Below are 11572 nucleotides of genomic sequence, written 5' to 3'. Positions count from 1 at the left end.
ATAGTATCATTATTACGCTATCGATTTTCTCCTGATGAGATGATAGCTGAAAGAGCTCTCGAGAGACTTCCGCACATTATATTTAAAACTTTATTTAAATTCTGTACCTCTAAGCATTTATATATATATATATATATATATATATATATATATATATATATATATATATATATATATATATATAAGGCTTCCTTCAATCTTGACAGACTATGAATACCCACGGTAAGTGTGCCTTTTTTGTGGCAAGAGTTGCGCAATCTTCAACCACACCTCTCCTGAGTGAACATTGTTGCATACCAGTGGCAAGTGGAGGTTCAGGATGACTGGAAACAATGCCGAGATAAGCGGAAAGCACATACAGCGCCTAGAATTCCCAAATGGTCACCCATCTGGTACTAGCCAGCTAGCCAGGCTCAACGTTGCTTAACTTCAATGATTTGACTGGAATGTATTATCCAAGTTGCTATCAAGCTAGACAAAGCATATTTCCTTATGAGCCACAAGTTATTCAAAACGCAAGGTTTTCTCTCACAAAACATGCAAAAAACTGCCAGACACCCTATATTTGAAAACACATCAGATTTTTGCCTGTAATGATGAGAAAAACACAAAGATGATTCAATTCCAAAAATCTTGTATGCAATAGGTTTCTTCTCCAGTACTATTTTGTTTACAAAGAATTTCATTTCAAAAAAGAAAAAAAAAAAACACAACTAAATGCCTCTTTTGTAACCGTAGCAGAAAGATTTGAGTAAAAAAATTAACAATGGCTTTATATTTATCAAAACCAAGATATTAAAACATTTTAATTGAAACCAGTACAATTTAAATTATGTTCCTATTAACTTTAAATGTTAAGAAATAAAATAAGCTTCACAAGTGTATAATTAAATTTTCCCATCTACAGAGGGGCGTTCCGTTAGTAATGCCTCCTATTTCTTTTATTTCGCTTGAATGGGTGAGAGAGGATTGAAAATTACATTGTTATGATGAGTGAACCTACGCATTCCTGGCCTGAAAGTTTCATCTCTCTGTTGCAGATATTGACAGTGTGAGACTCGAAGAAAGCAACCCCTGTCATGAATGTGAGTCGGAAGCTGAGATGTCCCATTGAATTCTTGGCAAAAGGGCATTGAAAATGGTGGTGACTATGTAGAAAACTAAATTCTGGATTCCAAAAGGTCGATTGTTTTAATGGTACCACTCCCGTCTTTGTAGCTCTTTGACATTTGGAGTTAAAAAAATAAGAGGGTTTATTTTACGAATGACTCTTGCAGAAAAAGTTTATATATGAAATAAAATTTCGTAAATGTAAACAAAATAAAAAGGAAGATGATTGAGTCTGTCTTGATTACCAAGTAATCCAAAATGATAAATGCATTTTTGTGATTTTTTGTGGCCAGAGTTTGTCCCCCGACAAAAGGAGGGCAGACCTGTAAATTCACTCTTTTCCGTTCGTCCGTTCGCACTTTTCTCAATAATTATGCCTTGGAATTTTAAAAATTTTACACAAACATTAAACATGATATGAGTAAAAAAGTAACAGAACGGATTTTCCGGGAAAACTCCAGTTGCCCGCCACCCCTTCCCGGGTGCCTTTTGGGTTAAAATGGCTAAAATTGACACATTTTTGTTTATCAAAAAAAAATTGATGCTTTGGATTTTTTATCAAACTTTCTGAAAAGTTGTAACTAACTGATTTCTATATAATTTCGTTTGTCTATAATTCGCAATAACTCTTTGGTATGCCTTAGGGGCCTTTTTAGAGCTAAAAAAACACTCAATTTTTCGGACTATTTTACCATATTTGTCCCAAATTTTCTGTGTATGTCTATTTAGCAGATTTGCATGGTGCTGAACTCAAATTTAAATATGTTATGACCTTTGGGACTTTGGGGGCTAAATGGGGTGGGGGACAAATGATGGACTCAGCCATTTCTTTTTTACATATGTTAAGGCCTAAAGCTGCACCGTTTGTTCATTTTCAACAGGATTTGACGTCCCCTGGAGACTTTTGGGGCTAAATGGGGGGGGGGAAGTAAATGCTGAACTTAGTCATATTTTTACGCCTTGTTGACTGTGCATTCACATGGGACCATGCATGCTTCACTTTTTATTCATGAAAATTAACCCAGGCTTCTGTTTTGCAGGTGAAATGAAACAGACAAGATATTCCGTGCTAGAATTTACTATGTGCTGAAATCGGTTGTTCAAACTTAATTTCTGAACGACTTTCCAATACTAGTGACTACTACTACTACTACTACTACTACTACTACTACTACTAATAATAATAATAATAATGATAATGATAATAATAGTAGTAGTAGTAGTAATAATAATATTAATAATAATGATAATAATAATAGTAGTAGTAGTAATAATAATAATAATAATAATAATAATAAACAACAACAACAACAACAACACCAATCATAAATTGAGAACGATGAAGGAGCCCATAGCTTCAACACTAGATGTACACATTTTCAAAGTCAGTTTATGTGGTTCAAATCCATGGAGAGAATTAAAAATATTTTAGCATCAAACTATACAAAAAAAAAAAAGAAAGAAAGAAAACAGCTGAAAAGTCGATAATCAAAATCAAGGTTCGATATGTCAGCTTAAATGCTATTTATGTCCAACTTTAAAAATCTCACAATAGAACTTTAGATGCTAAATATGTGGTATGATTTTTCTTTTCTTTTTTTTTTTTTTTTGTTAATTCTTTCTTATCAATCCAAGGTGGGTTTGACTAAATACTGACCTTGTAAAAACTAAGCAAAAGAAAGTGGCACATAAAATCATTAATTGTTGTCCAAGCGCCGACTGAGATTTCTGCATCACTCTGTGAAGATCGTTCTGCAAAACAAAGGCAAGAAAAAAATCATTTTCAATTGCTGGCATTACGAGGATTGATTGGAACATGGATAAAATCAGGTAAAACGTAATTCATATGAATCAACTTGTTACTACATTTTGATCTGCTGGATTCTCTTCTGGCATTCGTTTCAATGTAAAATGAAGAGATAGATAGATAGATAGATAGATAGATAGAGATAGATAGATAGATAGATAGATAGAGAGAGAGAGAGAGAGAGAGAGAGAGAGAGAGAGAGAGAGAGAGAGAGAGATCTATTGACTTGCTTTATTCTGCTGTTGGCTTTGATTTCAATGTAAAAGGAAGAGAGAGAGAAATAGAGCGAAAGAGAAAGAGAAATACAGAGAGAGAAAGAAAGAGAGAAAGAGACAGAGGGAGGGAGGGAGAGTGAGAGAAAATTTCTTGATTTTTTAAAATTCTGTTGTTGGCATATATACGAGGTAATCACGTTGACACACCGGTTCCCATTGGATCACCGAAGTTAAGCAACGTTGAACTTGGTCAGTACTAAATGGGTGACCATTTGGGACTTCCAGGTGCTGTATGTGCTCTTCGCTTTTCTCGGCATTGTTTCCAATTGTCCTTACCACTGAACTCAAACAGTGCCGATTCAGGAGAGGTGTGGTTGGAGATTGCGCAACCTTGCCTTACAATTACACGCACAGTTGCCGTTACAAGGGGGTATCCTTTGTCTTTCGCGACTGAACGGAGGCATCGGTTGTTGGCATTAGTTTTTCTGATAACTTGTAGAGTTCGAATGTGAAATAAGATAAACACCAGTTTGAAAATTGAAAAGCTATCACTGTTAAGAGTGCTGCATTTCAACATTCAACCATAAAAATGTCTTTTACACATGATATCGACATGATTTCTTTTTGCTTTCAATTAAAATAAGCTTCTTTTCTTTTTTTATCAATGTCTAGATATAATCTCAACTACCCACAGTCTCCTGTTAGACATGATCTCAAATAGTAGCGGCAATATACCTTTTTGCAGTGAAAAAGAGTATATAAAGATCGTATTCGTCCTTTTTATTGTTTAATATCTCGACTGATACAAATGGGATTTATCGCGTTATGCATTCGAACTCTCCAATTTTAGAATTAAATACTCATTGAAATGGAACAGGGGAATACATTTTCTTAAATCAAAAATATATTTTAAAATATCTGTACTGGTGTTTTGTTTTCTTGATTTTATTCATCCAGAGGAAGTCTCGAAATAAAGACGAAACGTTGATGAACACATAACTTGTTTGTTCCTTCTTTTTTTTTTTATTTCTCTATTTCGTCGGAATACTATTTCCACGATTCTCATCATATATACAGGGTGGGCCAAAATAAGTGTCCTATCTTTAAATTTGAATAACTTCCACAAAATAAAAGTTAAACTCACCAAACGTTATGTGTGTGTAGACTGACCCTTCCGAGATTTTTTTGAAATAAACAAAACAAATTTTGGCCGAAAAACACTTCTTAAAACTTACATGAATTTATGAATTTTTAAAAATAGGACCCTTATTTTGGCCCACCCTGTATTAGTACAACGGTTGAAAGAAAGGAGGGGGATAATGATATTTTTAGGTGGTGATTCTTAGTTGATGACATAGATGATGACACTGGCAGGCACTGTCATTTTTTTCTTTTTTTTTTACAGGAATCACTATTTATCAAGGCCCGGAGGCCACTCGAGGATGAGAGTTAATGTGTATGCATTAGTCAATGTGAATATAGCCTAGTAAACATAAGTAGTGGGAATTTTGTAAATTGGATTACTTAGGGAGACGATTCATCAAGGACTTGTTTACGTTGAACTTGAAGACAATAAGATTGTAGTCCGCTGGAAAGCAGGCAATCAGAAGAGTGTTCCACAGGCGTGCAGTTCTAAGAAAGAAGCTTTGTTCATGGAATCTACATTTGGGTTTAGGCACAGATAAAGAGTGGGGGAAATTATTGATAGTGGTTTTGGTTAGACGAGTGTTTTTCGTGAAAGTTTGGCGAGGGAGACCATAGATTGAAGCTCAATTATAGCTGTATTAAAACTCTGGCCTTAACAACTTTTTGTTTCAGTTGTTAAGTGTTGATGAATGGTGGCCATGACCGATATGTATTTTGCTGGGTTGGTGTAGATATTATGTCGCAACATATGATTTGTAAGTATGCAAAATACGACTGCGCCATGTTTTACATACTTTTAGGTACGTGCAATGTAAATGGCCGCTCCCTAAAATGCTTAAACATTTTGACCGCTCCCTTCACTCCAAAATTTACCAAAATTCAGAAAATCAATCAATTTTAATGAAATTTCCTGTATTTATTAATTAACAATCACAGAATATAATGAACTTATTATTCATTTTTACATTTTAGTGAAAATGTATTATTTTTGTAAACAAAAAAAACACCTTTGTCAGTGTTAAAGTTTTAAGTACTAAAAAAGGTGTATGAATTTCTGTTTGTGTTTTTTTATATAAAAATAAAGCATTGTAGATGTTAAGAATTCAAATTTTTTTTTAATATTCTAGAACATAACGAAAAAAGCCCCTACAGTCCGTATTAATGAAATCAATATAACTTGAAGAAAAATTAATTTCTCGAACCATAAATATTAGCATTTAATTAAGCATTGTTTATTCAATATGTTTACCCAAAAAGAAATATATCTGAAAAAAATATTTCATGTGATTTTAATGACAAAAAAATTTCAAAGGTAATATTTTAATATTTTTCTTGTACGCATGATGGTGTAAACATTAGCGTAAGAATATTTTTTTATAATCCTGAAAAAAAAAAAAAAAAAAAAAAAAAAGAAACATTGAAAATTGAGATCCAGGATCACTAAGAACAAACTAAGATAAAATAAATAATTTTAAAAATGGTATCGTTTTTAATAACGATTAATTTAGATAAATATGTTTGGGCAAAATTATAACAAAAAACAAAAAACAAAAACAAAAACAAAAAAAAACAATAAGAAAACACAAGATTTGCATCCTACTCATTATATTCTCTTTAATTTTTAATTAAAATTGTTTTTGTTAATTTTTCAATGAATAAATTATCGGTGTAATCAGTGATTTTAATTGACTTTTTTTTTCACACGTCAAATGCACTTTTATTTTATTTCAAAAAGGATTAATTTAATTTATGGTTACAATACGATTGAGAATAAATCGAGTCATCATGTAAAATAGTAAATAAATATTCTAATTAAATAACCATTTCTTTTTTATTACAACTAATAGGATTACCTAAATTAATGAATATTTTTTATAATCTTCAAAAGTAAAGAAACAAGAGTATAATAATGTTTCAATTTCTCTATAAATTTTAAAATAAAATTGACTTTCTGACATTTTAAGCTTCCATATCACTTATACGCAACGCCTTTTCGCTTGTTTTGATTGTGCGAAACGAATCCTGTTAATAAATTGTCGCTTGGGGGGGGGGGCTAATTCAACTATTTTTTTTCCGTACAAACAAGTTTCTTTTTTTTTTTTTTTATTTATTTCAATATTTTAAGATTTTACTTCACTAATTATCTTTGAAATAGTTCTAAAAACTAATATTTATCTTTTTAAATTAATTTATTTAACTTCAAAATTTAGCCGAACTTGCCAGTTTCGGATGTCGCCGTGAAACCATTTTTCATTATAATTTTTTTTTTTACGTGTAAAAATATTTTTTTCTTTTAGATTACCTTTAGGCTTTATTTTTTCAAATACAATAAAAAAAATAATCGGAAACCTCAAAAAAAATTATGATAAACTGGCTTTCAAAATCATGTCCCCTTATCAGTGTCCACCATTAAATTGCACGCACATAGTACTTATACTGTAGATGGTAGGTATTGTGAAAAATAAAAGGGGGGCGGGTTAATGATTGCTCAAGAGAGGGAGAGCGGTGTGCACTTACCTTGCTTACTAACAAAAAAGAGATTGTCTTGCCTTCTCTGCCTTTTTTAAAAGCTATTTTTTCCACAGGTCAGGTGACAGTTAATCACATGACCTTTTGGTTATTTAAAGGGAGATTCTTCCCAGTGGTCAAGTTTTTTTCCAGATGCATTTGTAGCTGGTGCCAGAAGCTATTCCTTGATTACCTAAGCTTTGCTGGCTAGCAATTGTTAACTGACTGTCACGTCGTGGAAGGGGGCAATTCTTTCGCAACTTAAGGTAGGTGCACATTGATTCCTTTCCTCGACCGAGCAGTCATTGGATTTTAAGGGAAAATTAATTTTTTTTTTCACATTTTGCGAAAGAAAAGCTTTAAAAAGGCAGAGAAGGCAATACAATCTCTTTTTTGTTAGTAAGCAAGGTAAGTGCACACCGCTCTCCCTCTCTTGAGCAATCATTAACCCCCCCTTTATTTTTCACAGTATTGTTGACTTAATTGTTAGGAACCTCCAATATTAAGACCGAGTCAATAAATAATAACGTTAGTATTTCAGCATGGTCCGTATTCTACATAATACATCTATGTATAAAATGATAAGAGCCTGAACGTAATCCGGCATTTTTATTCATGCGTAAATTGTAAAAGTATATGGCCTCTAAAAAAAAAAACTATTAGTTATAAAATTATTTTGAAATATTTCTTGAGACGTCGATTACGCTTCGTTGATGAAGATGAAAACCTGAGTAAGCTATGGCGGCAATCCGAAAACCTTGCCGATAGTACGTTATGAATGTACGTATCTGAAAAGTCGAAAGGAATTTTGAATCATGCATTTAAACTGGTAAATCGAAAGTTACACACGATAAAATCAATAACGTGTCCTGTTCGGAAAAATCGAAAGGAATTTTGAAGCTTTTAAACTGCTTAATCAAAAGTCATACATGAGAAAAACCCTCTATTCAATCAATAAGTGTCCCGTTAACATCTGTTAAGAAAGTGCCAATAAGTTTTACGTAGAAGAAGAAGAAGAAGAAGAAAGGATGAATGAAAGAAATGACAGAAACAATTAATAGGAAGCCAACGGTGTGCCGGTCAGAAAAAAAAAATAGTGTCTGTGTTTACGTACGGAAAAGACGGAGAAGGCGAAGATGACCAATAATGTACCGGTATCCCGTTAGAGATTTTGTGATGTAAATAATCTGATAATCGATGTTGTGTAGCTGTTTGTTTGACGCCATCTGGTTTCGTTTTTAATCGTTCGAAAAATCCCAGAAACCGATATTCCCTTAATCCGAGGAACGCAAGCGAACAGTCAGTGGGATTTAATGGACTTTCTAAGGGATTTTAATTATTTCACGAACTTAACACGAAAAGGGTACTGTCAAATGTATCTGTCGATAACCCCAAATACGGACCATAAAGCAGTAAAATTCGTGGACAATGTAGAGAACTTCCCGGTTACAAATAGGGGATAGTGAGTAGAAAATAAGTTTTTCCATCTCTGCTAAGACGCAGTTTGGATTATGACGCTCCGGGGAATTAATATAAGATTTTATTTTTATAATAGATGAATGCGACTGTAAATATGTGCAAAACCTACATAAGATAGTGGCTAGTAATCTGATCATAATGCACAGAAGAGACTTTACTAATCTCTTTCTCTCCTTCCCTCTTTCTCTCCCTTCCTCTTTCTCCCCCTCTCTACTATATGGTTATTTTTATGGAAGGTGATCGCATGGGATACAATATCTGGTTCTTTATTGTAAGGCATTCACTGTAAGAACTCTTTTTTTTTATCACAACAAAAAAATATTTCCTTTTTTCCTCTGTGTACCGAGGATCAAGTGAAATTTCCACAAACAGGGATTGCTTGCAAAGGCTTCCCGTCGATAGAACACATTGCCACATGACTGTTTCCATGCAGATTACAACTTGGTTGTCTTCAAATCCAATGTCAACATTTTCCTATGAAGAATCATCCTTACAATCCTGACAATCATTTCAATATCCTCAAGTGACATTTGGCCTTGGTAACTGGTGACAATGCTTTTAGTAAAAAAAAAAAAAAAAGATTTGTATACTTACAAACATATTTTGCAAGGCAGATTTTGCCAGCCAGCAGTTGAGAAAAACAGGAATGAAAAGATTCCGTAATGAGACGCTAAATATCTGAAATGAAAGAAAAAAGAATCAGCTTGTGAATCATCTTATTAGAAGGGTGGTGGTGGTCGACTGAGAAATACAAAGCTGTGATTGGTCAAATTAATTTAATACTTTTTACAATCTACAATACCTAAGTATTTTTACGTTTTTGTTTGGTTTGCTTGTTTTTTATGGCATATCAACCCTTTTCAGAATATTTAATGTCGAATCCGATAATTTAAAAAAAAAAACAAAAAAACTTTTATGCTTCAAATTCTTTATATCTTTAAATATTTATTCATAGAGTTTAGTGTAGTTGTTTTGTTTTACGGCATATCGACCTTTCTCAGATTATTTAATGCCTAATCCGGTAATTTTTGGGAAAATAAATTTTATGCTTCAAGTTCTTTATATCTTTAAATATTTATTCATAGAGTTTAGTTTAGTTGTTTTGTTTTACGGCATATCGACCTTTCTCAGATTATTTAATGCCTAATCCGGTAATTTTTGGGAAAATAAATTTTATGCTTCAAGTTCTTTATATCTTTAAATATTTATTCATAGAGTTTAGTTTAGTTGTTTTGTTTTAGGCATATCGACCTTTCTCAGATTATTTAATGCCTAATCCGGTAATTTTTGGGAAAATAAATTTTATGCTTCAAGTTCTTTATATCTTTAAATATTTATTCATAGAGTTTAGTTTGGTTGTTTTGTCAACAAAAAATGTGGCTTTTGCTTTAGGCTTTTCAGAGCATAATTGAATTTTGAAAAGTGAAAGGAAGAAAAATACAATAACATCAATGTTTGGTGCATTTTAGGTCAGGAAGCCGATATTTTCAGACAGCCTGAGCTAGTAGTACAGTAGAACCCCAGGATACGGTGGCCCTAGGATACGTTTTTTTTTTTTCAGGTTACAATGTGGAATATGATTTTTTTCCAGACCCTGGTTACGGTATTTTCCCCACCTTATGGTGTTATTTATAATATACATGTGCATTATATACTGTACTGTATTTTGTTACTAATTTTTAATATGTACTGTATAAAATTTTGCTTAGGCCCCGTCATATAGCGATTTCACCTTACGATCCCAACCCCAGCAAGGATTAATGTCGTATCCCGGGGTTATACTACACCGAAAATTAACAAATCATAGACACCTTTTTTTAAAAGTGGTCATAAGCTTCTATGGATATTAGCATGAAATGTGAGAAAATCAAAAGCCATTAAAACACTCAACAGTCTCACATAAAGGAAATCAGATTTTTTTGTTTTTTTACCAAGGAGTCACTACTAACCAAGGCCAAAAGCCACTCAAAGATAAAATGAGATTTTTAGTTGGATGCTGAATAATACCATAAGAGGATTGAAAACGATGGATGCAAAGTGTAAAATTTGATTATTTTAGAGGAAGGCTTGATATTGAATTATAAAGTAACCACGTTGAAGTCTTCAGGTAATCAGTTCCATGGCAGTGTGTTCTACAAATGGGAATTTCTGGAAAAAGACTAAAAAAAAACTCTCTTCATGAAGATTCTGGTTTTAGGTATACAATGGAATAAAGAAGAGATTCAGCGCAAAGTGTAAAATTTTATTATTTTAGAGAAAGGCTTGATATTGGATTGACCCACCTTATGGTGTTATTTATAATGTTATTTGATTATATACATGTGTATTATATAATGTACTCTATTTCGTTACTAATTTTTAATATGTACTGTATAAAATTTTGCTTAGGCCATCCCCCCCCCCCCCCATATGGCGATTTCACCTTATGATCCCAACACCGGAACAGATTAATGCCGTATCCTGGAATTCTACTGTATTAGGTTATTTTTTAGAATTTTTGAGATGAGGATTGATAATTTGTATTATTTGGTTATTCAGACTACTGTTCTTATCTTGGGTGCGATTATCACAACGTTTCGACCGATGTCACCTCCAGCCTTCTTCTGGTGTGTCTTGTCAAACTTTTAAACCTTGGCATCAAGCTTGGCAATCTGTATGAAATTTTAAATCGGACGCTTTACTTAATGCATGGGAATAGCTTGTTCTTGTTCCATCATCCATAACTGGGTAGATGTATTAAATAATTCTTAATTGTATTCTAAGTATAGCTCGTAGTGATGATGACACCTTTAATCTCCAGAAAAATTGTCACTTTGAACTGATGATTATTTAACGCGTTTATCGTGTCATCGATTCATGTACAGATTCCTGAGTCTAACATAGATTCACAATTGTTTTGAAATTACGTGCGGATTACCTTAGCTCAACAGAGGCATTACTGAGTTTAACAAGATATACCTGAAAAAGGTCGGAGGTTATATCGGTCGAAACGTTGTACGAATAAAACTACAGATAAGAACGGTAATCCGGATCATCCAAATAATCCAAAGATCCCCAACTTTGCCAAAAGAAAACTGAAATGGATTAATTACATCAGCCAAAATGTGAGAATAACACACAAGAATAATAGAAATAGGTACATTGCTAATCAAAAATTTAAGACCACTTAAAAATCTTTAAAAGGAAACACTTTTTTTAAAGGTTACTAACACTACAATCTAAAAGGTTATGGAAACAAAAAGGTACATTTTATTTAAAAATTTGCATTTTTATTAAATTAGGCTTTTTACACATGATCAAAATTATA

The 11572-nt window shown here is 32.8% G+C and overlaps 1 protein-coding gene across 3 annotated transcripts in view; it reads right to left on the bottom strand.

Annotated features, from left to right (window-relative positions):
* LOC145254815 (potassium channel subfamily T member 2-like) overlaps window positions 1-11572 on the bottom strand; it is a 534670-nt gene that overhangs the window by 191491 nt on the left and 331607 nt on the right. For all 3 annotated transcript variants that reach the window (XM_080113638.1, XM_080113639.1, XM_080113636.1), the window contains 2 exons: window positions 8860-8943; window positions 2768-2862 (listed from right to left, as the gene is read on the bottom strand). In XM_080113638.1, the coding sequence (XP_079969764.1) occupies window positions 2768-2862; window positions 8860-8943 (179 nt within the window). The remainder of the gene's footprint in view (window positions 1-2767; window positions 2863-8859; window positions 8944-11572) is intronic.

Source organism: Euprymna scolopes, chromosome 30, assembly GCF_053919585.1.
Source record: "Euprymna scolopes isolate OS-2025 chromosome 30, ASM5391958v1, whole genome shotgun sequence".
Taxonomy (NCBI): Eukaryota; Metazoa; Mollusca; class Cephalopoda; order Sepiida; family Sepiolidae; genus Euprymna; species Euprymna scolopes.
This window is presented reverse-complemented; position numbering and strand designations above follow the sequence as displayed.